This window comes from Schistocerca nitens, chromosome 11, assembly GCF_023898315.1.
Source record: "Schistocerca nitens isolate TAMUIC-IGC-003100 chromosome 11, iqSchNite1.1, whole genome shotgun sequence".
NCBI lineage: Eukaryota > Metazoa > Arthropoda > Insecta > Orthoptera > Acrididae > Schistocerca > Schistocerca nitens.
Genome location: NC_064624.1, coordinates 200,828,734 through 200,855,115, shown reverse-complemented (window position 1 = coordinate 200,855,115; position 26,382 = coordinate 200,828,734). Strand labels below are relative to the sequence as shown.

The 26,382-nt window shown below is 40.8% G+C and overlaps 1 protein-coding gene across 2 annotated transcripts in view; it reads left to right on the top strand.

The window, feature by feature from the left end:
• The window catches only part of LOC126213308 (uncharacterized), a 229,667-nt gene that overhangs the window by 133,553 nt on the left and 69,732 nt on the right, over positions 1–26,382 (top strand). For both annotated transcript variants that reach the window (XM_049940995.1, XM_049940994.1), the window contains exons 7-8: positions 7,386–7,454; positions 11,309–11,377. In XM_049940995.1, the coding sequence (XP_049796952.1) occupies positions 7,386–7,454; positions 11,309–11,377 (138 nt within the window). The remainder of the gene's footprint in view (positions 1–7,385; positions 7,455–11,308; positions 11,378–26,382) is intronic.

Sequence of the window (26,382 nt, the reverse complement as noted above, 5' to 3'; positions counted from 1 at the left end):
GGCAAATGCGTAATAAAATTACAATATCTGCTTCTAACACTGGTAGGACATTTATTTTTCCTCCGTTTAGTTATTCCATCTTCCCCTTTAAAAAAAATGCATCCTCTTGAGTTACTTCTTCCTGTGATTCATATTCATCATTTTCTGACACTTCTTGTTCTGTTCCTGAATCATGACCGCTTTCATGAACAGAATCCTCAGTCTCTGAGTCAGCGCTATCACTGTGAGCATCTTCGTCACTGAGCTCATGGAACCATTCCACCCATACATTAGGATCGTTACTTAACTGTCTGAGGTTTTTTGCCTTTGACATTTCTTCTACAGTTTAAAAGTAAAGAGAATACTAGGTAACATGGAACGTAACTGCAGTCAGTTTCAATACGTCTAAATTTACGCACAAGGAAGATCGATGGAATCTAGGAAAGCAATAACGTAATACAGACTTACTTTGTTTCAGATTGTGGCAGCAGAGCTCGCGCGGATGACAAGTGTCCTCCAGAGTATAATAATGTTTCATAAAGGCGCGTTTACATTGAGCTAAAACATGTTTTTGTTCGGGACATTGTGTGCAACTTGTTCCCTCAACATGTTGGCAACATTGTTCGTTGTTTGCATTCCCGTTTACACTAGCGACCAACGGGCTCGTTTGAGCAGTTACCAGAATGCGCCAGACAACAGGCTGTACTGCGCATGCGCAGCTACGATGACGTAGGCAGCCCGTGCTTGGTGCTTGCTCTGCTCATACGCTTTTCGTCGTATTTCTGGTGGGGCATCACGTGACCCATGTGTAGGCGTGCAGCCCGTGCGGCATGTTGTTGAGAGGATATACTGAATTGTACTTACAGCAATTGTTTTATCATATCCCACACAGACAAAGGATGCAAATAAGGAAGCAGTTCTTGGCTTTTAAGTCATTTCAAAATTAGACTCCACAGCTCGAAGTACCATAAAATTTTTGACAGATTTTTTTAATTCATGCTCTGCAATGTTATGTAGCATTTCCAACACGTTTACATCTACACATCACTGCAAAAAGCTACTAGGATGGAATACAAATTACTTGCAACAAAAAAGAGAGTTTCTTGTGTGGCTTACACCGGAATGAAGGACAATAAATTTCATGACTATTTCAAAATGTGAAAAAATTAACATGGTTGTCTATGAGGCAAAGAAACTGTACAACTGACAGTTTATATTCTACTCTAGGAATAAATATGAAGCCATGTGGGGAGTTAAAACGATAAAACATGGTATGCTGCCAGTCTAAAATTTAGCATAGAATGGCATTCTATAAATTTAAGACGTAAACACAAATTAAGAAATAACTTCAGGCCCAGAGGAAGTCCGAGACAAGTGCCTTGTGATCGAAAAACACTTTCACAGGAGGCAGATCTATAAAATTCTGTTACAGCTGTCATTATATTTGAAACAAAATATTTAGTTCAAAACCACTGACCAAATTTGCCTACTTAGCTTCAAGTCAATGTTTACGTATGTTCGTACGTATATAGCATTAAGAGATCTTACAGTGTCATACAAGGAACAGGACATCAGAGACTACTCCAGCAGCATCGGAATTCCATAAACCATACTAAATGCTTCATTCCGCTCTAGTTGCACATTTCTATGTCCAGATGCACGCGGAAGTTCCTGATATTCAGCTTTTCATGTGGTTCTCGTGATACAAATTTTCTTAGAGGTCCAGTACTGTATTCTCATATTTGGTTCTTTATTATGGTATAACGTCATTCGTCCCAGAAAATGAAAATTTGCACTTTAAATTGAACGAGGTTGAAAGTAGCCAATAGCGCGGAATGAAACACTTCGTTTCGTTTCAAATAAACTAACTGCCTCAGCGAAAAAAAAAATTAACTGAAGCAAATTTCTCTATAAAACAGACAGAAATAGCTTCATTAAGACATTAGTGGTTGATTACTAATAACCTGGAAATAATATAAAATCAGAAAATTGAAACTACTAACTTATTTTGGTCTTTCATGGTTATGAGAATGTATATTAATTCACTTGATGGCTCCCGGCCACAGAAATCTGTTTTGTTTTCATGTGACGTGGGAGCTGTAAACGAAGATACGGCTACGGGTCACGTGAGGAAGGACCCCCCCCCACTATAACTCAGCTTGCTCTGCGCATGCGCGAATCTGGCAGCTTGGGCGCGCCAGGAAAATTTTTCCGGGTAGCTTCTGGCTACTTGCTGCTACTGCTCGTACACCAAACAGCCACGCTCCAAGTAGCCAGAAGCGGGAGGAAGGCGCTGCTCATACGCGAATTCAGCTCTGCGCATGCGCACGAGCCCGCTGGCAACTGCTCATACGAACCTCATTTCTACGTATTCGCATAGTCTGCTGCGGTGAACTGATAGGTTACTTTGTGTATTCACATCAAGAGATATGCTATGTCAAGTGAAGAGGAAGAATTAATGACATTTGGTGCTGCATTAATAATACTTAACGGAATGAACATACGAAGAAAACGACGTAGTCGTCGTCGGTGGACCAAAACATACTATAGAAGACGTGGCGGGAATGACATGCTTTGTGAGCTGAATTTGGAAGACTTTCGTAACTTCCCGTCAGATTTTGAAATGTTGTTGAATATTATAGGTCCAGTTGTTTCAAAGAAAGACACAAATTTCAGAAAAGCAATCCCTGTGAACCAAAGACTTGCTGTTACTCCTCGTTTTCTGGCATCAGGAGGCCTATATGAAAGCCAGCGATATCTCAAATAGTTCCGTATCATCCAGGAAACGTAAATATTTAAATCCAGACCACTTCGTTTCGTAAAGTGCGTCAGTACCACTTCCAGATTTTTTACTTTCCTCTATTTTTCTTTCCTCTCGCCGGTACTGAGACGAGAGAGATTTAATTTTTTTGTCCACGTCACTGCTGCTGGTGCCGAACGCCGCAGCAACTTTTTGTAATGACTCGTGTTTGATTTTAGTATTTTTGTAACCTGCGCAACGTACATTCCACAGGCACTCCTCTGTCTCATAGAGCGATATCAATTGGAAAATTTTGTCTCGTGACCACTCCATATCAAATAAAAATGAAAGGACATAAACGCACCACTACACTCCATAAAAGCAAACACCAAAACACTCACTCAGAGCAAACGAACACTAGCGCTACGTAGCGGAATTTAGTGGTAGCAGGCCACGAACAATGTTTCTTTGATCTCTACCGAAACAGCCATGGAACACTGATTTTGTATTGCGAACATGTTGGGAACATCGGTAGTCCATTACTAGCCACGAACAATTTGCGAACTCAGTGTAAACTAGAGTTGTGGCGATTCGAGAATGAGTCGTTCATTTGAACGACTCGAAATAAAGAATCGTAAGAATCGAATCGTGATACGGACGAGTCGTCGTTCAAAAGAATCGTAAGAAAGATTGCGTGTTTCCGAGTCGTGACGATTCCAAGTTCCAACGATTCATCGATTCTTAGTACGCTGTGCTTCGGAGGCAACTTCCGAATCATGGATTCTTAGTACGCTATGCTTCGGAGGCAACTTCCGAATCATGCCGATTGACCGCCAGATGGCAGTCAAGTGGAGGATGCGTGTGAACAAAGGAAGCAATTCTGCACCAACTGTCGCACAAATCTACTCCTCTTTACTGGCATACTGAAATAGAACAATAGATACAATCGAATCAAACGTGACCTTTCATCAATTAAGGTATTACACGTATAAATCGAGAATCACACTTGTAACGTTATATGCATGTTTACTCATAAATAAACTATTTCTGGCATATCTTATCATGACACAGTTCGATTCTAACCCCATTGAAAATTTCAGACATGTCCTGCCATCTGTGAGTAAGATGTAGAACTTTTTGCATTCCGTAAGAATCGTGCCATCGCAGACTAGAATGAATCGTCAAAGAATCGTGAACGAATCGTAGGAATCGATTCGCTATGTGAGATTGAATCGTAGGAATCGAATCGGGAAAAAGAATCGTGTTGCCCAACTCTAGTGTAAACGTGCCTTAAACAATGTATCTTTAGTAAAGTAGCCGGCCGAGGTGTTGTAGGCGCTACAGTCTGGAACCGCGCGACCGCTATGGTCGCAGGTTCGAATCCTGCCTCGGGCATGGATGTGTGTGATGTCCTTAGGTTAGTTAGGGTTAAGTAGTTCTAAGTTCTAGGGGACTGATGACCTCAGAAGTTAAGTCCCATAGTGCTCAGAGCCATTTGAACCATTTAGTAACTGAAAGACAACAATGATTGGAGCTAACAGCCGGAGAGTTAACAGAAAGGTTCTGAAAAGGGCGCGAACTCAATCCAGCCCTGGCAGACAAAATTGAACGGGAAAGTCATGTGGATGACGAGTGTCATCCGCGCGAGCAACGGAGAATTAATGACTTCGATGTCGACGGGAAATTAAATCCAATATCCCTTCCTAATGTTCTTAAAACATCGATGTGTCGCCTGCATCCATAATACTTGCACCAAACTATTTAGTGCATGGGTCATCGACACCTTTTCTCCTCTCTTTTAGTTTTACTTAATACAACCGAGCCGTACCAGATACGGCTGTTTCTTAGTTTTTTTGCGCATCCTCGACTTATTCTTTCTCCCTTATGCTGGCAACGATCTGAAGAAACAAGTTAGCTGATATATTGTGTACTCCCTCATTCTTGTGGAAACCAATCCTCACTTGACTCATTTTTGTACATTGCAGTTAACGCCCAAAAGAGCCTCAGCTTCTTCCACCTCTTCTTAACGCCAAGCCAGCAGCAGAATGTATGCAGGTTTTCCACGATCTGTGTTATTTTTCACAAATACTCGCATCAGTTTTTTTTTTAATTCAAATATAACACAAAGTAACAGGAAACGTTCAGATTTTTGAAATACCCAACAGAGTGCAAGATTTTGATCTGCTGATAAAAAATTAATCCACGCTACTACAGTCGAAACCGGTTATTATAACGACGTCGAAGGCGCCGATCGGTGTTGATAATTTAGGGGAAAAGTCGCTAAATATGGGGAATTTGAGAAGCACAAGAGCAACTAAAATTCTTGCTTGGGATTGGCGACTTTTTTGGGGTCTGCTTCGATATGTTATAGAAAATTTAAAGATTTTCGCTACCATAATTCCCAAATTACACTCTATATTCGGTACTTTCATAATATTTTTGCAGTAATGTACAGAAGCACATGTAGAAAATGTGTCCACCAAATCCATCTCGCCGGCCGCGGTGGTCTAGCGGTTCTGGCGCTGCAGTCCGGAACCGCGGGACTGATACGGTCGCAGGTTCGAATCCTGCCTCGGGCATGGGTGTGTGTGATGTCCTTAGGTTAGTTAGGTTTAAGTAATTCTAAGTTCTAGGGGACTTATGACCTAAGATGTTGAGTCCCATAGTGCTCAGAGCCATTTGAACCAAATACATCTCTTGCAATTGTGCATTTCTATTTGGTCACACACTGTCCAAGTTGCAGTCTTAGAGTGACGGCTATATTAAATTGTATTCAGAAATTTCAGTGGAACAGTTCAGATTTTATGTAAAAATTTTACCCCACAAAAAATATATATTCAAATAAATTTTAAAGTTTTATTTTTATGAAGAAAATGCATTTAAATGGAAAACTATACAAATTGAACGTAATATTACATGATAATGTTACTGCTATGAAAATTCAAATGCCCTAGACTCTACATTTTACTTTTTCTGATATTTTTATTATACATAAAATAATAAACTCCCCCCAAAACATTAAAAAATGAAAATTACACTAGTACTTTTTGGATGTTTGGTTTCCTTCTCAAATGTTTTCTTTGCACACGTTGGAAATTTTTGTGGAAGTTTCATGTCAAATAGGCTCCTTGCAACAATGGCAAATATAAGTTGTTCTATTCTTTCTTGTGTCACAGGTGGCGCAGGTTTTGCGTATTTTCAGTCGATCTATGACGACTTCTACTCTCGGTTCTGCTACACTGAAAACACGTTGAAAGATGTGCGAAGTTCACGGGGTATGTGATACATGTTGACTCGATTTTTAACTGTTGTCACAGTTTACAAGCTTCTTCAGAGATTGAAATGATTCACCTGAGCATTGTCTTTGTAGGAATTTTGAATAACAAACACATTCAACCCACTTATATCCAACATATGGAAAAATACCATTGCCCATCGTTGGAATAGGTTTCGACAGACAGCAATATTTGTTTTGGCCTACTGTAATTCTAGCAGAGCCTCTAGCTAAGAATTCAGTCTCCATAATTCTGTCTTCCTCACTTGATTACTTGTTTCATTCAAGGAATTCACAGGTGGCAAAATAAATTCATCTTCACTTTTGCACTGCTCCTATACTGTATTCTGTTCACTTTCAATCTCGTTTTCACAATCTGATCAGACATTGCTTTCTAAACTGTCCTCGGACCATTTTAAAACAGTATCTGCAAGTCAGTTTCCGTTAAACCTGAATCAGGTTCCATTAAACATGAAGAGTAGATGAAGACCAGGCTACTGAATCCGTAATGAAAAGTCCCAGGTGCTGTCTCAGAGACTGCTATCACGAAAGAAACAGTTAGTATAGGCAGATTAAAGTGGTTGCTGAGAAAGGAAACCATGGTATCTTACGTTATCTGTTTTAAACCGATATATGATTATGATAATTATACAGGTATAAACGATGCTGAATCATGTCTTGTGGAAATATCCAGTAGGGTTTAGTTAGTGCTGTGTATGAAACATATGTATTTCATTAGCTTTGTATGTGTGTGTGTGTGTGTGTGGGGGGGGGGGGGGGGGGGGGTGTTATATGCCATGGATGAAATATGAAATAAAAGTGCCGGACCCATAATTCGGGATCCAAAGACATGAACAAAGAAAGCCGGACAAGAAATTGCAAGCGAACTAACTGTCGTGTCAATTGGGCAACAGTCTGAATCCCTAACATATCCTTTACTTTAAAAGCCCTCAAGCGAGTCTTCATAGATGAATTTCTCCATTCCACGTACAAAACTATGAGACACACTACAAACTTTAACTATATCTTGTGCAAAATCAACGTTTACATTGAATCAGGCCTGTGGGTCACCAAAAGTTGACCATGACTGTAACCAAGCCGTGGCTTTGCACAAACTCTCTTCCCATAACACTGCTGGTCTGATCTATCCCTGCACACTGCGTGATAGGGGAACCTCTGTTAGCAGTGTTGTGAAATCACAGGAGCAAGTGTGAGAGTGTGTCCAAGTTTGAGTCAGAACTGGAGGCAACTGCTCACAGATGAGCAGGAAATCTGGCCCTGCCACAGATTTTCAATTGTCGTAACATATTCATTTATATTGTGTAGACTAGTTTCTTTGTTGCTTGTTGCAGTCGGTGCTGTGCCTGTACTTACCCATTTCCTTTCATTCAGGTGGAAACTGGCCAACTCACATCTCCAAAGCGGGAAATGGAGTACGTGTTTGTTGAAGAAGAAACTCCGGTAAGTACTGAAATTCGTCAGTCTTTTCATGTACATATATTATCTGCAAACCAGTGTGCACAACATAGTGGGATGTACTTCATATGGTATCAATCACTCCTCTTGCTGTTTTACTCATAAGTGGCACCCATTATTCGTAAGTTTCTAGCGTGCCATATGTGGTAGAGCCACAGGAGTTGTTTCAGTCTGCCCAAAAATGCTGATTTTTCTGGATCTACTTTATGAGCATCGAGCGAAGTGGAACAGTGGTTAAGATGTGTGTGGACAGAGATTGAAATTTTCATCCACTTGTATTTAGATTTTCTGCAGCTTCCCAAAATTACTGTGCCAAATTCTAGATTAATTCCTTCGTTAACTGACACTAGACTTAAAATTTATGAGAGAGTTGGAGGACAGATTTACACCGAACGTACTCCCATCTTATTATTAAAATTCCTAACCGTGTGCCAACTGGCACATGCCGTATCGAAACTCTTACTACTTTTGTATATCGACCCCCACCAAAATAATAAAATAATGGTGATAAGTTTTTCGTTGAAGTGTACACAGTTTACATCTACATCTAGATCCATACTCTGCAAGCCACCTGGCGGTGTGTGGCGGAGGGTACCCTGAGTACCTGTATCGGTTCTCCCTTCTATTCCAGTCTCGTATTGTTTAGATCAAAACCGAATTTATTGTTCTGTTGGCTCAAGCCAAATATTCCTATCTCACGTAATCGACAATGGCCGTGCCCTTTGTTTGTGTAAGAGCTATGTCACGGTTTGCCTTCTTTATTTCTTCATTTGTTGTTGACATACTGCGTTGTGATACTGGCTGAAAAATGAGGTGTGGAAGTAAAAACACTTACTACTTTAAATCTTTAAATAATGTAGCTGACAGGTGCCCAGTTGTATTTCACAGTAGTTTACTTTCACTGTTCACAACCCCCAATGATACACAGCTGTATATGGCCAGTGCACTATTGTTTAACTTTCCATAAGCCTCATTAATAATTTGCAGGCAAACCTCCACAGACTGCTACAATAGTTTACTATTGAACATCTACGAGCAGTAAAAACCTAGTCACAAAGTTTACAGTTCTTGAAGAATAGAAATGTACGTATAGAGCAGACACTGTCATTATTTTAACACATGGCCTAATTGTGTATCACTTATTTCACAGTTAAGTTGAAGCATTCTTGTTGCTCTAACCAATACAGGTTCCTTGTCTGAAACTCAGCTGTGGACTGACTGTCTCGGGACCAAAAACTGGGGCCCTTATATATCCTCACAATAATAGGTACTGAAACTACACATTGTTTGAAGTTAAATTTATAGAAATTACAGTTAAAACTTAACTCGTTAAATTAACTGAATAAATCAAAAAAAATCATTCCTTTTAACAGTTTCTTCTACCACAGGGTTTAGGCCAAATTATTTGTTTAAATGATGAAATTAACAAATGTAAGTATGCAAAGAATACTTTGGACAAAACTGTTAATTACTTTGGAGTTAATTAAGAACTGGCTTTGCTAACATGTTTTCGAATAGAGCCAAATAGATCCTTTAAGAATACTATTAGTTGTTCCTCCAGATGTTTATAATTAGTACAGAATTTATATTTGTTTATACGTCAACAATAAACTTTAAGTCAAACAACAATTGCATGTGGGTCCCTTTTATCCTTTGCCGATCTAAGACCTTCTTTGATCTTCCTTGTTGAAAATTGTCTTTACCCACTTGCAATGTCGGGAATATACTGCTTACCGTGCACATGCGGAAAAGTTTGTCAGAATGACTGGACAATCAACCGACACCAGGATCAAAGAACATAAGTGACATTGCAGGTTGGGGCAGGTGGAGAAATCGGCTGTGGCAGAGCACGCGCTGAGTGAGACCGGCCACGTAATAAAATTCGCCGACACGGAGGTTCTGGCTGTACAGAAGCACTATTACACCCGCTTGTTTAGAGAGGCTGTAGAAACACACAAACACGGGAATAGCTTCAACAAGAGAGAAGAAAGCCTTAAGGTAAACGGATCCTGGCTTCCCGTCCTGCAGCGAACGACCGTCACAGGTAGCAAGAGGAGAACCGCACCGAAAATGACCGCGGAGAAGCCCTCGGACGTTGGCGCGCCAGGTACATATAGTCTGCAGCTGTGAGGTCGGTTCCAGTTCATCACCGGCAACGGAGGGTGAAGCTTTGACAATGCCAGACTGTCGTGCTGGCGAAACATCAGTAAAATCGTCAGACGAACGTCGGCCGAAGAACCCGAGACAGAAGCCAATAGGCAGTTTGTCAATAAGTGCCCATGAAAGCCTTAACAATTTTGTAATACTGAAAATGATAGTAATTTCTGGAAAAGAGTTATAACGTGATGAATTTTGGATTTTTACTTACGATCCAGAAACAAAGCGTCAATTCACGCGTTTGAAAGACCCAACATCAGCGAGAGTGTAAAAAGCTGGAATGAGTGAGTCGAGACTCAAAGCGATGATAATTGCCCTTTTTCTATGCGTATGTGTATCTTCATGGGCTTCCTGAAGATTAAGGGAACTCCTTGAGAAAATAAGAAAAAGACCAAAATTGTGTAAGAACAAGTTGTGGTTTCTCCATCAAGACACTACACTGGCTCATGCCGCATTGTCTGCTCAGAGGTTTGTGGCGAAGTAGAGTGTCCCAGTGCTAGACCACTCACCTTATTCACCTGACTTAGCACCGTATGGCTTTTATCTATTCCCCAAGTTCAAATCTGCATAACAAGATTTTAATGTGCAGAAGTAGTGAAGGAAAATGTCATGTGTGTCATCAAGGAGCTCACAGTGGAAAATTCACATGGGGAGTTGTAGGGATAAAGCATGGGAGTGTATTGAGGGTGACAACTAAATATGAATATTTTTGAAATAAAATGTTTTACAGTGATAGTTCTGTTATTTTTATCCGCACCTCGTATAAAACGCTCTCCTGCTATGTGGTCAGTATGCTGTTTTGGATCTGACTGACTCATTCTCTCATACTAAAACCTCATTCCACTCGTAATAGGCATCCCTGTATTGCTACACCTGATGAAAGATAAGTAAGGACAGATTCAATCCACTATGTACAAGACTGATACTTGTACTGTTACGATGAGACAAAGATGGAAGAGATGAAATTTTCAAAACTAGTGAGTAATTCCTTGTGATTGATCAGTCAATTGGAGGAAAAAGAAGGAAAATGAAAAACAGTTCCTTTAATGTTGTTCACAGTAGTATGTCTCATCATCAATTACAACACAGTACAGCAAAAAGGAAATACATAAACCTGACTGTAAAGAGGTCGTGATTGTGGGTGCTGACTAGAACTTAATTGGAAATCACATGTTGCAGATCTTCTCAAAGCTTGAATGCCATAACATTTGCTATATTTATAAGGTGGTGCTGGAAAGCATTTCAAAATTACTGTGTATACTTCCATTCGATGATGTGAAGAATACTTTTCTGGGGGAATTCCACATATAGACCTAAGTTACTCACTGCACAGAAAGGTTCTGTAAGGAAAATATCTAGCATCCACTCAACCTTCACGTAGCTAACTTTTTTCATATCATATGACATTTTGACTGTTGCTTGCAAATGTGTATATGTCTTACACATAGAAGCTGAATTATTTGCAATTAGTAAGCAAACATCCGAGTGTTTCGTGAATATTTTAAAACTCTTTGAAGCTTTTGTATTTACTGCTTTGAATTATTTTGCCTTCTCTAAAAACTTTATAGAACAGATTGTGTAATATGATGCACGTTATAGACAAAACAACTTGAGTGGTGGTCAGAATATGACTTATGTGTGTGTACGCACAAACAAGAGTAACTCCATTTACTCCTTTTCAGTTTCTGCACAAGTGGGAGATGCCCGATGGTCCCGATACGGCACAGGATCCCCTGAGCATTGAGGAAAAGGTGGGTGCAGTTTCACTTTTCTATTCTTCTTACATTGCTGTGGATAAGCATTCGTTGTTTGATAATTGGGTAGCTGAAGCTGTAATTTACCCAAAATGTGCTGGCAGGTGTAAACTGTTTGCACGAGCAGGATGTACTCCCAGAGTCTTGCCTTTCGCATGCAATGACGCTTTAATATTCAGGGTGTATGCACCCCGGGACAACTGGGAAAAACCCACGAATTTTTTCATCTGGGAGAAAAGCAGGAAAAACACGGAAATTTTTTAGAATTCCGGGAATTTTTCATTGTCTTACTTTCGAGAATATTTTTTATAATTTTAACTGCTAAGAACTGCTAGTCTAACAAAGAATTTTACTTTAGCCTTCTACTGTAGAATAATACTGCGGCTGTAAAACATAAAAGAGAGAGAAACATCAGTGTAAAGCTTACAACAAAATACATTGCACACGTAAGTGTTCACCAACAGCAAAATGTGGCAAAGGCTTCGGGACAAAGACTACGCAATACTTCAGAACAACTGCTTTCAGTGAGCGTGACATTACAAAAGTTTACATTTCTAACAGGTTGCGGGAATTCTGAATGATTGTTGTTTGTGAAGCATTAGTTGCAAAGTAAATTTCCTTTTTCGCAAGATGAATTATTCTACGTGTGAGAATGTGGGATGAATTTCTTATATCACGGAGCGATTGACTCTCATTCAAAACTTAACACTTTGATGACCAGCCACTTCTGTTAGAAGAATTTCAGGCCCAGAAGACAAGAAATTTGTCATCTTTTAAAATTTTACTGGCACGTTTGTGTTTGTTATATCTCGAAGGGCAACACTCGCAAAAAAAGAAGAAAAAAAACGCTAATATATGTATGTGAAAGCTTAGCTTTTCTTGTAGCTATACTACATGTATATTAATTGAAACCATAAACTTTTGCTATTTGTGTATCCGCTCTACTTAACAGTGGTGTAGCTATTGGCTGACTACATCAGGTGTCCTGTGTTCTGAATATCTGATTTCATTTGCTGGGCAGATAACGTGATATGAGCTATGATTGGCTGACAAAGGCGCATCACAATCTGGAGTTCAGTGCTTCAGAAACTAACGTGCTGTGTTTGGTGGAATTCATATTTACACTTCCGTAATACGAAAATATGCAGCGTACGTGTTGCTGCACATGGAAGAGTGTTCCAAAACGCATAATTTTTTTGCTAGGTTTCGTTTCCTAAAGTGCCAGGAAGTGGTGATAAAACTTCTACCATTCAAGGAACTCGTAAGTTTTACAGTTCTGAGGGATATTTTCACCCAGGAAAAAGTCTAATTATATGTGGGAAAAATACGCTCTCTCTCTCTCTCTCTCTCTCTCTTTCTTTCTTTCTTTCTTTCTTTCTTTCTCCCCCCCCATACCCCCACCCTCCCTTCTTCTTGTCCCCTGATGTTGCTGACCCTTCTGTAAAACTGACAATTTAATAGGTTGTGGAGTCAGGGAACAGTATCAAAATAATGACAGTAGATATTGTTGTTGTTAGACAAGTATTTTCATTTATTAATTTCCACAGTTTTCTTTTCTGTAGAGTAATCTCTACGTAAGTTGCTCGTTGTAAACACTTAGCAGAGAAGAGTGTATGTGGTTTATCTGACCATAATGTTCGGATGACAGCAATAAAAATGCTGAGCAGTGAGGTTCAGACAGTGAAAAGATAATAGCTTATAACAAAAAACATGAGCAGTGATTCAGTAAGGGTATTTTGCAGTGACTTGAGGGCAGATCACTAGGTCATACAAGATGGTATTGGTGGAAAACTTAACTCCTGTTTCTTTATAATTCAGCACTGCAAGTCCAACTTCTCCTCAAAATCATACAGAAACAAGGACAAAGAATGGAAATAACTGAAAATGGTTACGTTTGGCTTCTCGGAGACTTCTTGCAGCCGACCGACGATTGCTTTTTCACGGATGACAATATGCCGTGTCACCGGGCCACAGTCGCTCGCGATCGGTTCGGAGGACTTTCGGGACATTTCGAATGACCGGTTTGGCCGACGAGATCGCCCTTTACGGGTCGTAATTGAGAGGTCGGTTCGTGCAAAAAATTCTACACTGGCAACACATTTGCAATTATGGACAGGTCTGGAGGCAATGTGGCTCAATATTTCTGCAGGACACTTCAAACGACATGTTGAGACCGTGCATGTTTAGTTGGTGCACAGCACCTGGCAGGAGGTGGTCTGATACGATATTAGGAGATTTCGCTTGCTTTTTGTTACCTCTGTGTAAGAGGGGTGAGTACAGGTTACTGTGAAGGACACAGAGATGGCACATACTGGTGCGAGATGGTGTTATTGGCAAATGACAGATTTTGACAGGGGCTTCGTTGTGGGCCTTCATTTGCCTTCGAACCGTGCATTAACCGGATTTGGTGGGGCATTCAGATGTGATAGTCACTCAGTGTTGGACTACATGGGAATGTGATGTCAGACATACTCATCATTAAGGTTCTAGTCAACCATTTCTGACCATCACATGGGAGGAACAGCATATTGTGCACCAAGCACATATGTGGCCGCCATGTGAGGACCATTAATGGTGTCCCTGAAACATTGTGCGTCATTCGGCACTGGTGGAAGGTGGACCAGGGAATTATTTTACCGAGCATAGGCTGCCATTAACAGACCAAAACAAATGGCTGCATTTGGAGTGGTGCCTGGATAGTGGTGGTGGTGGTGGTTAGGGTTTAACGTCCCGTCGACAATGAGGTCATTAGAGACGGAGCTCATGCTCGGGTTAGGGAAGGATTGGGAAGGAAATCGGCCGTGCCCTTTCAAAGGAACCATCCCGGCATTTGCCTGAAACGATTTAGGGAAATCACGGAAAACCTAAATCAGGATGGCTGGAGACGGGATTGAACCGTCGTCCTCCCGAATGCGAGTCCAGTGTGCTAACCACTGCGCCACCTCACTCTGTGCCTGGATAGTAAACAATGGACTGCTGATGAATTGTGCTGTATTTTGTTGAGTGATTAATTGCAGTTCTGCACTATCCCCGATGACCACTGTTGGCAAGTATGGTGGCAGCCTGCAGAGAGGACCCATCCTTCCACTGTTTTGGACACGCAGAGCACTGTTACTCATGGTTTCACAGTTTGAGGAGCCTGTAGATCGCAGACATCCTGCATCCTCGTGTGTTACCTCTCGTATAACTGTATCGTAAAGGTGACAGATAGGATGTCTGGGTGTGGGCTGGGTTATCTGTTGAAGATGGGGGATGTGGACAGCAACAGAGGCGGGTCCTGCTGCAGGTACAACCACTCTTTATCAGTACTTTACTGACTCGTACAGTTCAGACATTCGTCTGTTTGCGCTCCACTCTCTGGTGCGGTCCGGAGTTCCCTCGTAGTATTCCGGTCTCGTAGCTGCAGACATTGACGTACAGCAGGCAGTGTGCAGGTGTTGCTCGGGAGACAGAGCACTGCGCCGGGGTCTCCGGTACACGAGACGAGCTGAGACGGCAGGGTGCGGCCACGCCGCATTCGCAGGTGACCACCGTATCTTCTCTAATGTGGAATGTCGCGTCATTCTGGTGACACGGTGACGATGTTGTCCGGAGTCGAAGTCTGGATCGTCGGTGAAGAGCAGGGGCAGTTGTATGGCGCAGTGTTGCCTGCCAGTGTTGGGCAGAAGGGCAGAGGTCTGTCATTCTCAGTCTCTCGGTGGCAGAGTTCAGAATGACAATTCCCAGCTAACACACGGCAGGTGCCGGGCGCGGTCCTGCCGTACCGAAAGTGATGTACTCGGCTAGGCTGGTGTTTAAGTGCCGGTTCCCGATGGTGTGTTCGCAGGAGGTTTGCATTTGTGGACCACTGCAAACCGTCTCCAACGGGGCAGTGTGACTGCGGTCTGGTGCAATCCTCGACGACACGGAGGTCGATCGGTCAGGGGCATTGACAACCGGAACTGTTACAGAAGTCTGCTAACGCGGAGTGCCGATCGAGCGGAAGCGACAGCCGACAGCGGCCGACGTTCGTGACTTGTGGTCCGATTTCGGTGCTCGTGGTGTGACAATTACGGGAGCCTATTGCGCAGTTTAGTGAGTGGCATCCGCTGTCTGGTTGTGGCATTGTTGCAGTTCTGGGCTCTGACTTTTGCTCCAAGTTTTCCTACAGTTTTGTCCTGTTACAGTATTGTGAAGCCACTTTTCAACAGGTCAATACCTCTCCACCTACGGCACGAGTGTGTAAGAACTGTCTGCGCGATGTCGAGGTATTTCTGCGGCCGACGAGACCCTTCAGTCTCTCCCTGATAGGACGTATGTGTTGACCAGATTTGATGTCATCTCGGTCCCAGTGTCGGCATCCGGGATATCGGGGGGCCTCTGACGACAGTGGTGGACCAGTTTACCTTGGGAGAGGATGCAATCATTTTATGACTCTATTCTCAACCAAATCACAGCATGTCCCCAGGTCAGAGACGCTTCAATGTCACATTGATAACAGGGCTCGTACTGACAATTTCTCCTAAATTTGACTCTATTTTGTAATCGCTAGAGTAACATGACGTACCCTCTCGATCCGTGAAGTTTCATTTTGTTTCCCCTGGGCCATTGTGTTTATTTTGTTTGTCAGGCAGTGAATTTAGCACACCTCGAATGTGTATAATGACAGATTTGTTATACCAGTTCTATAAGGCTATAATGCTTAAGCAGTGTTTTTTGTGTGATTTAAATGGTAGCACAGGATAATACTGTTACGTGGTCATCCTTTCTTTCTCTTTGTAATTTTAACAGTTGTTTGCAGTGGTCTGAATTGAAATTTCCTATTCGTAGAAAGTAATATTTTTATGTAGAAGCTCATGCATTGCTCAGACATGTTTTCATACTTAAAAAAAGAAAAAAAAATGTGTGGACAGATTAAAGTTTCTTTATGAGTTTTAAATGCAAGTCTTTAGTATCCCAGGATAAAGCTCTAATTTTAGTTTCTGTTCTTCACACATTAGCGGACAGTGTAAAAATGAATTATAACTGAGCAGTCCAGTATTTTTAGAATCTGGTGACCACACACAGTATGCTGTCATAATCAGTAATCATTTTTATTTATTTTTGCATGCCTGCCAACTATTACGGTTTGTCCGTAATTGTTACGGATTTGTCACCTTGATCACAGGGTTACGGTAAGCTACTAAAAATTATGGACATTGTTGTTGTTGTTGTGGTCTTCAGTCCTGAGACTGGTTTGATGCAGCTCTCCATGCTACTCTATCCTGTGCAAGCTTCTTCATCTCCCAGTACCTACTGCAACCTACATCCTTCTGAATCTGCTTAGTGTATTGATCTCTTGGTCTCCCTCTACGATTTTTACCCTCCACGCTGCCCTCCAATGCTAAATTTGTGATCCCTTGATGCCTCAAAACATGTCCTACCAACCGATCCCTTCTTCTAGTCAAGGTGTGCCACAAACTTCTCTTCTCCCCAATCCTATTCAATACCTCCTCATTAGTTACGTGATCTACCCACCTTATCTTCAGCATTCTTCTGTAGCACCACATTTCGAAAGCTTCTATTCGATTCTTGTCCAAACTGGTTATCGTCCATGTTTCACTTCCATACATGGCTACACTCCATACAAATACTTTCAGAAACGACTTCCTGACACCTAAATCTATACTCGATGTTAACAAATTTCTCTTCTTGAGAAACGCTTTCCTTGCCATTGCCAGTCTACATTTTATATCCTCTCTACTTCGACCATCATCGGTTATTTTACTCCCTAAATAGCAAAACTCCTTTACTACTTTAACTGTCTCATTTCCTAATCTAATTCCCTCAGCATCACCCGACTTAATTTGACTGCATTCCATTATCCTCGTTTTGCTTTTGTTGATGTTCATCTTATATCCTCCTTTCAAGACACTGTCCATTCCGTTCAACTGCTCTTCCAAGTCCTTTGCTGTCTCTGACAGAATTACAATGTCATCGGCGAACCTCAATGTTTTTACTTCTTCTCCATGAATTTTAATACCTACTCCGAATTTTTCTTTTGTTTCCTTTACTGCTTGCTCAATATACAGATTGAATAACATCGGGGAGAGGCTACAACCCTGTCTCACTCCCTTCCCAACCACTGCTTCCCTTTCATGCCCCTCGACTCTTATAACTGCCATCTGGTTTCTGTACAAATTGTAAATAGCCTTTCGCTCCCTGTATTTTACCCCTGCCACCTTCAGAATTTGAAAGAGAGTGTTCCAGTCAACATTGTCAAAAGCTTTCTCTAAGTCTACAAATGCTAGAAACGTAGGTTTGCCTTTTCTTAATCTTTCTTCCAAGATAAGTCGTAAGGTCAGTATTGCCTCGCGTGTTCCAACATTTCTACGGAATCCAAACTGATCATCCCCGAGGTCGGCTTCTACCAGTTTTTCCATTTGTCTGTAAAGAATTCGCGTTAGTATTTTGCAGCTGTGACTTATTAAACTGATAGTTCGGTAATTTTCACATCTGTCGACACCTGCTTTCTTTGGGATTGGAATTATTATATTCTTCTTGAAGTCTGAGGGTATTTCGCCTGTCTCATACATCTTGCTCACCAGATGGTAGAGTTTTGTCATGACTGGCTCTCCCGAGGCCATCAGTAGTTCTAATGGAATGTTGTCTACTCCCGGGGCCTTGTTTCGACTCAGGTCTTTCAGTGCTCTGTCAAACTCTTCACGCAGTATCTTATCTCCCATTTCATCTTCATCTACATCCTCTTCCATTTCCATAATTTTTTCCTCAAGTACATCTCCCTTGTATAAACCCTCTATATACTCCTTCCACCTTTCTGCCTTCCCTTCTTTGCTTATTACTGGGTTTCCATCTGAGCTCTTGATATTCATACAAGTGGTTCTCTTCTCTCCAAAGGTCTCTTTAATTTTCCTGTAGGCAGTATCTATCTTACCCCTAGTGAGACAAGCCTCTACATCCTTACATTTGTCCTCTAGCCATCCCTGCTTAGCCATTTTGCACTTCCTGTCAATTTCATTTTTGAGACGTTTGTATTCCTTTTTGCCTGCTTCATTTACTGCATTTTTATATTTTCTCCTTTCATCAATTAAATTCAATATTTCTTCTGTTACCCAAGGATTTCTATTAGCCCTCGTCTTTTTACCTACTTGATCGTCTGCTGCCTTCACCACTTCATCCCTCAGAGCTACCCATTCTTCTTCTACTGTATTTCTTTCCCCCATTCCTGTCAATTGTTCCCTTATGCTCTCCCTGAAACTCTCTACAACCTCTGGTTCTTTCAGTTTATCCAGATCCCATCTCCTTAAATTCCCACCTTTTTGCAGTTTCTTCAGTTTCAATCTGCAGTTCATAACCAATAGATTGTGGTCAGAATCCACATCTGCCCCTGGAAATGTCTTACAATTTAAAACCTGGTTCCTGAATCTCTGTCTTACCATTATATAATCTATCTGAAACCTGTCAGTATCTCCAGGCTTCTTCCATGTATACAGCCTCCTTTCATGATTCTTGAACCAAGTGTTAGCTATGATTAAGTTATGCTCTGTGCAAAATTCTACAAGGCGGCTTCCTCTTTCATTCCTTCCCCCCAATCCATATTCACCTACTATGTTTCCTTCTCTCCCTTTTCCTACTGACGAATTATGGACATAGACTGTTTAAAATATGATATTTTTAAATAATTCGAAAAAGGTATTGTTTACATTTTGGTAATCATATTGTGTTGCTAAAATGTTTTATAGATTGTAACGATTTCCTTCCTGAGTATGCAGTAAACCTACGTAGAAATGAATTCATCATTGTGGCACACAAGGTGTACGTTTACACGGAGTTTGAAGCATGTTCTGCAACATTGTTTGTAACATTGTTGGTGGCTAAAGTGCGCGTCATTACGACGGCGGCCGAGTTTAGGTTCGTTCTGCGCGTCTGACGTCACAAAACACAGTCAGCCAATGAACAGAGAACGCTGTTGTCAGAGCTCGACTGCAGTGCAGAGCACGGACGAGTGTCTTCAGTTTTAGAAACGTTCAGTCATAAATAAAGTAATTGAACAAGAGCAATGTCTTGATAGCAGACTTTCTTTTATAGAAAGTTTGGAAAAAGCATTCTTTATACCAATTGCTTCATATTCTATTAATTAATTACACCAAACAAGCAATACGGCTCCTAAGTCAGGCGATAGCAAGGAAAGGTGTTTGTATCATTCTCACTAACCGCTTTTTCGCAATAAAGAACAGCGGTAATTGTTTATTTCCTATTGTACTTCAACGAAATGTGAATAATTCATAGTCATACCAACAGTGTTTGTCTGTATTTTGCATGCTAGTTTAAAGTCCTTTGGAAGGTCTATTGGATGACAAGTAGCGTCAGGGTAATGGTTAAAGTGTTTAGCTGCTAAGCGAAAGGTTCTGAGTCAAACCTTCTTCGGTACTTAATATTTTCTTTATTTTAAAACAATATCGAAGTTTCTTACTTCATGAATTTCATTCATTTGAATGTAATTTTTTGAAATTTCTAGTGGCAACTAAAATCGACCGTACGGAAAGTATGGACTTTTACCTCTGCAAACTCTTCAAAATTTCGCGCAATGGTTTACTGCATCTAATGCTGCACAATAACTGCGTTGAACATCGAAACAAAATTAAGTCATTTATGGGGGGAAGGTATCAGTCAAGAAGATGTGTAAAAATCAATTTATTGGGCCAAATAGTTTTTGTGAAATCGAATGATAAAGTGTGTCAAAGCAGTCGAAACACCATGTGTCTGCACAGGCGAGCAGTGCAGTGATGACAAAATGCGGGGAGCACGTCTCTGTAGCAGCGAAAGGGTTAATGCGGCCGTGGTGGCTTTACTTCATAAACTGCGCGCTCCCCGTTAAACGTAAGTTTGCGAACTATACTATACCACACTTTAGTGATGGACTATCGATTTTTGCAACATGTAGTAGACATTTTGACAACACGAAGCCACTGTTCCACAGCTGTGTCGGTGCAGATCAGAAGAACGTTGGTCCCGACACGCTACCACTAAATGCTGCTACGCAGCACTGGTGTTTGTTTTTGCTCAGCTGTACTGTTGCCTGTTGTATTTACATGTGTTCCTTTATGGAAAAGGGGGGGGGGGGCGGAGAGAAGATGCAGAATTAACCAATTTATCAATTTGTCACATTCTGTGAGGGAGAGGAATACCTCTGGAATGTTCAAAATCATAGCTGTAAAAGTATTAAACTGATAGATGACTCCCTTAAAAAAAATTCTGCATTGCTTCCCATCAGCAGCAGTGATGTAGATAAAAAATTGAAGTCCCTCATTTCTCAATACTAGAACGACGACGTCGACAACTTTCTGTGAGATAGGAAAGAATGTATGCAGGAGAGAGCAGTGAGTGGCGCTGAGGCTGACAAAGTTATCTTTATTGAAAATGATAATGTGAATTAATTTTAATGTGAATATAAAAATAAATATATGATAAGTTAAATATGTCTTCTTCATTTAGGGTTGGAATATGTCTGAAATACTGCATTTAAAGGCCTAAATAAGGCTTCTATATTTAGAAAATTTTCCATGTGATTATTGGTAGCCTCTTTTCAAGATTGGCAACTATATTTTTGTTAGTGCACAATCTTCATGTAATGAATGTAGTGTCTGCATATACAGGGTGGTTCAGAGAAATGGCACATTCTGACATTTGTGTTTGTAGGCCTGGGCGATTGTTGGTGTCAAATAACAAATGGAAACCAGTTCATGTCATCTTGCCATTTACAGGGTGTATACGACCCGGGAGATCCGGGAAAAACTTGGGAATTTTTTCATCCGGGAAAAACCTGGGAAATTTTTAGAATCCCGGGATTTTTTGTTTTAGTTTCCAGTTAAATTTTTGTTATTTTGACTGGTAAGAAATAATATTCAACCAAAGGATGTTACTGTATCCCGCTACTGCAAAATAACACTGTAGCAATAAAACACGAACGAGAGAAGAAACTAAAATAAAACTTAAGTTGCAAAGGAAATGCGCCATGTACAACAACAAAACACAGTGCTCATACAAGCATCTATCAGCAGCAAAATGTGTCAAAGGCTTTAGGAAGACTATGCAATGCTTTATAACAACAAATTGCCTCCGATGATGGTGACGTCACAAATGTTTACATTAGATTCGTGTGAGCAGTTGCGTGCGGGGCCATGCACATGCGCAGTTGAGTCGCGCATGTAGTACCTTCTCCCGATTGTGGCTACAAAAGTGTGGCTGTTAGCTGTATAAGCAGTAGCAGCAAGATGCTAAATCTTTTCCGCTGATGCAGTCAATGTATTTGTAACGAAATGTTCAATTCCACACTATTGGCTAGTTTCAACTGTTCTCTGCATTTCAAAAGCACATGTTTTCGTCGTCTTGCAAGTATGGCAAATGCCATAATAAAGAACCAAAAATGAAATAATACAGTACTGGTACACCAAGACAATTTACAACGGAATCTGGACGTACAAATGTGCACTTTAAACCGAAAATGCACGTTATTATAGTTCATGAAGTTCTGATGACCTTGGAATATCCTCTGATGTCTTATTTTTTTTTTATGACAAAACGTAAGATCTTTTAATGTTTTTCACGTACGAACATACGGGCTTCTTGTCTCATCGTAGCTGCGCAAGTGCTGTGACGCCTGTTATCTGGCGCTCTCTGGCAACTGCTGAAACAAACCTCTTTCTAACACGCCGCGGGAAAATATTGCGAATGATTGATTGAAGAGCGTTACTTTCAAAGTAAATTTCCTTTTACGCAAGATGAACTATGTGCGATGAAGTTATTTAATAACAGAGCGTTTGACTCTTATTTAAAAATCAACTCCTTAAGGATGACCATTTAGAAAAATTTCAAGCCGAGAAGATCAGATATTTATGTCGTTAAAAATTTCACTGGCACATTTGTGTGATGTGTCTTAAAGTGTAACATGCGCAAAGAAGATCAACGTTGTACGTGAAAGTTTAGCTTCTCTTGCAGCTTATTAATCGTTGATACCAGTATTGTGTGTGAAGGCTTTGCTTTTCTTGTAGCAACACTATGTATATTAATTTAAACCATTAAGTTTTGCTATTTGCGTGTACGCACTGCTTAACAGTGATAATGCTATAGGCTGACTACATGACGTGTCCTATGCTTTTGAATATCCGCTGTATCGGCTGGCGACATCACGTGACACGAGCTACGACTGGCTTACAAAAGCGCGTTGCAATCTCGATAAACTGATAAGTTTTACAGTTCCGAGGAAAATGATACTGTCACTTAACACGGAAAAAGTGTATTTTCACCCGGGAGAAAGTGTATTTTTAACTGGGAAACCCGGGAATTTTTTTTCCTTGTCCACGTATACACCCTGAATTTAGTTGACGGGGATACTTCGAGTGGTGGGCAACGTGCTTTTACCATCAAAGCTTTTTACAAAAACATTGACGTTGTGGAGGCTGCATGTAAAGAATTTCTGCACCACATCAGCTTAAGATGGCACGACTACGCTCTGTCAGCACGTGCATGTAATATGTGAGGATATTTTGAGGAACAGGTTCAGCAATGAGAAAGCAATCTCCGGGGCGTGTGCAAACCATTCGTACTCCAGACAATATCAAAGCAGTTCGGGGTGTGTCATAAGAAGCCCAAACTATGCTATCCGTTGTCACGTAATGTCTTTACAGTAGCACAGTTCGAATATTTGACGACTATTGGTAAAGGACTTAACATTACAATTACTACAAGTTGTAGATTCCCAGGAAAGAAGACCCAACAATCCCCTAATGCGACAATGGTTTTGGAACTAATATGGGAAAAGATAACAAATAGCAGTGAGTTTGTTAACATGTTGTTTGACAAAGCCTATTTCCATCTAATGGATTTATTAATAAAGAAAATATCCGTTACTCATCCCAAGAAAATCCTTCTCATCCAGACTAATGTCCTTTACACACGAATTAAATTGCCTTGTGGTGTGCTGTATCGTCATATAGCATAATGGTGCTTTTTTTATTATTATTTACGCCAAGTTCCATAGGGCCAAATTGAAGAGTAAATCTCCGAAGTCATGAAACGTGTCAGTACATTCAATTACAACATAAAAGTAATAACAGATAAAAATAAAATGTTTATGAACCCAAAAAAAGTCAAGCCATAAGTTTAAGTAAACACAGTCAATAATATCTCTTCAGTTTCAGTTTGAAAGTGCGTGGATTACTGCTGAGATTTTTGAATTCTTGTGGTAGCTTATTGAAAATGGATGCAGGAGTATACTGCACATCTTTCTGAACAAGAGGTAAGGAAGTCCATTCCAAATGCAGGTTGGATTTCTGCAGAGTGTTAGCTGAGTGAAGGCTGCTCATTCTTGGGAATAAACTGATATTGTTAACAAGAAACAATAGTAAAGCCATTGAGTTTTTGAACAACATCCTGAGTGTGGGCTTTCCATGACAGTTTACTATCTATCTGAACACACAGAAATTTGAACTGTTCAGTTTCACTAATCACATGCCCATTCTGAGGAATTAAAACGCCAGGTTTTGTTGAATTATCTGTTAGAAACTGTAAAAACTGAGCCTTGTTGTGATTTAGTGTTAGTTTATTTTCTACAAGCCATGAACTTAGGTCAAGTACTGCACTATTTGAAACCGAGCCAATGTTGCACACAACTTCCTTTACTACCAAGCTAGTGTCATCAGCATACAGAAATATTTTAGAGTTGACCTTAATACTAGAGGGCATCATTAATATAAATAAGGAACAGGAGTGGCCCCAATACTGATCCCTGGGGCACCTCCTATTTGACCGTGTCCCACTCAGACCCCACATCACAGCCATTCTCAACACGGCGAATAATGACCTTTTGCTGTCTGTTGTTAAAGTAAGAGGTGAACCAATTGTGGGCTACTCCCTATATTCCGTAATGGTCGAACTTCTGGAGCAATATTTTGTGATCAACACAATCAAATGCCTTAGTTAAATCAAAAATATGCCTAGCGTACAAAACCTTTTGTTCAACCCATCCATTACCTCACAGAGAAAAGAGAATATAGCATTTTCAGTTGTTAAACAACTTCTGAAGCTGAACTGTACATTTGCTAGCAAATTACGTGGTATAAAATGATCAGTTATCCTTACATTACACAGCTTTTCAATAACTTCAGCAAACAGTGACGGCATAGAAATAGGTCTAAAATTGTCTGCCTTATTCCTTTTTATGTTTTTATAAAGCGGCTTTACTACTGAGTACTTCAATCATTCCATTACTAAAGGGAAAATTACAAATATCGCTAAATACAGGGCTAACATGTGCAGCACAGTACTTTAATATTCTGCTAGGCATTCCATCATATCCATGAATCCTCAGTCTTGAGTAATTTAATTATTGACTTGATTTCCCCCTTGTCTGTATCACAGAGGAGTATTTCGGACATTAATCTCGGAAAAGTGTTTGCTAAGACAGTTATATGATTCCCTGTAGAATCTAAATTTTTATTTATTTCACCAGCAACGCTCAGAAAATGATTGTTAAATGCCATACATATACCTGATTTATCAGTAATATCAGGGGGGACCCAAAAGAAACCTGATCGTTGTCATAAAAAATTTATTGATGAACCTTTTTCACAAAATTACTTCAGTCACCTTCAAAATACTCTCCTTTACATGCGATGCACTTGTCAAGTCTCTTTTCCCACTGTTGGAAGCATGTTTGGAACTCTTCAAGTTTGATATTGTCCAGTGCCCTTTGCGAAGCTGTTTTTACCGTCTCCACATCGTCATAACGCTCCCCTTTTAGTTTTTTTTTTTTTTTTTTTTTTTTTTTTTTTTCGTGGAAATAGGAAAAAGTCGCATGGGGCTAGGTCCGGCGAATACGGAGCGTGGGGAGCGACAGACCACCTCTGAGATGCCAAATAGTGGGTCACTCGTAAGGCCGTGTGTGCTGGAGTGTTGTCGTGATGCAGAAACCAGTCACCTGATCACCAAAGTTCCGGGTGTTTCCTCCTCACATCCTCTCGCAGATGCCTCAAAACATCCGAGTAAAAGTGCTGGTTAACAGTCTGGCCAGGGGGTACGAATTCCCGATGCACAAATCCACGAACATCAAAAGAGACAATGATCGTTGTCTTCACATTGGACCTCACTCGCCTTGCTTTTTTTGGTCTGGGAGAGTCGGGAGTCCTCCACTGGCTTGACGCTTGCTCGGTTTCTGGGTCATGTATGTAACACCAACTCTCATCCACTGTAATGACTTTGTTCAAGAAGTTTGGATCACGTGCAATCTCTGTTTTCAAGTCCAGACACACACATTCATGCGGATGGTTTTTTGCTCCTGTGTGAGAAGGCGCGGCACAAATTTAGCAGCTACACGTCTCGTGTGCAAATCCTCACTCAGAATCCACTGGCACGAGCTCCAACTGATTCCTGTCTCTGCTGAAATTTGGTCGATCGTTCGGTGACGATCCTCGTTGATCTTTTGGCGCGCCTTTTCAGTGTTCTCCTCATTTTGCTATGTCGGAGGGCGTCCAGAACGAGCTCGGTCTTCGACACACATCTCACCACGTTTAAAGCGCCCAAACCACTCGAAAACCTGTGTGCGGCTCATAGCGTCCTCCTGGAAAGCTTCCTGAAGCATTTGGTGCGTCTCCGTTGCAGTTTTTTTAAGCAGGAAACAAAATTTCACACACACTCTTTGTTCTTTTAAAGTTGCCATGACGATTTCACAGAGGTAACCCGCCAACAGTCAGAGAAACACAATACCACACTTGCACGTTGAGCTCTACACTGACGCCGTCTGCACAGCTGTTTCACGAAGGTCTCTACTAACACCATCTAGCGTGAGAACCCTGCACTACGTGCCAAGGTGCATGACAAATGTGTTAAGGAAATTATTATAATTATCATCTATGTTATCAGCACTATAAACACCCTGCCACTCTGGTTCCTTGACAAGGTTTAAAAAACTCTCTATTGCTTTTGGATTAACTTTGCTACATAGTTTGTAATTATATGTGACATTT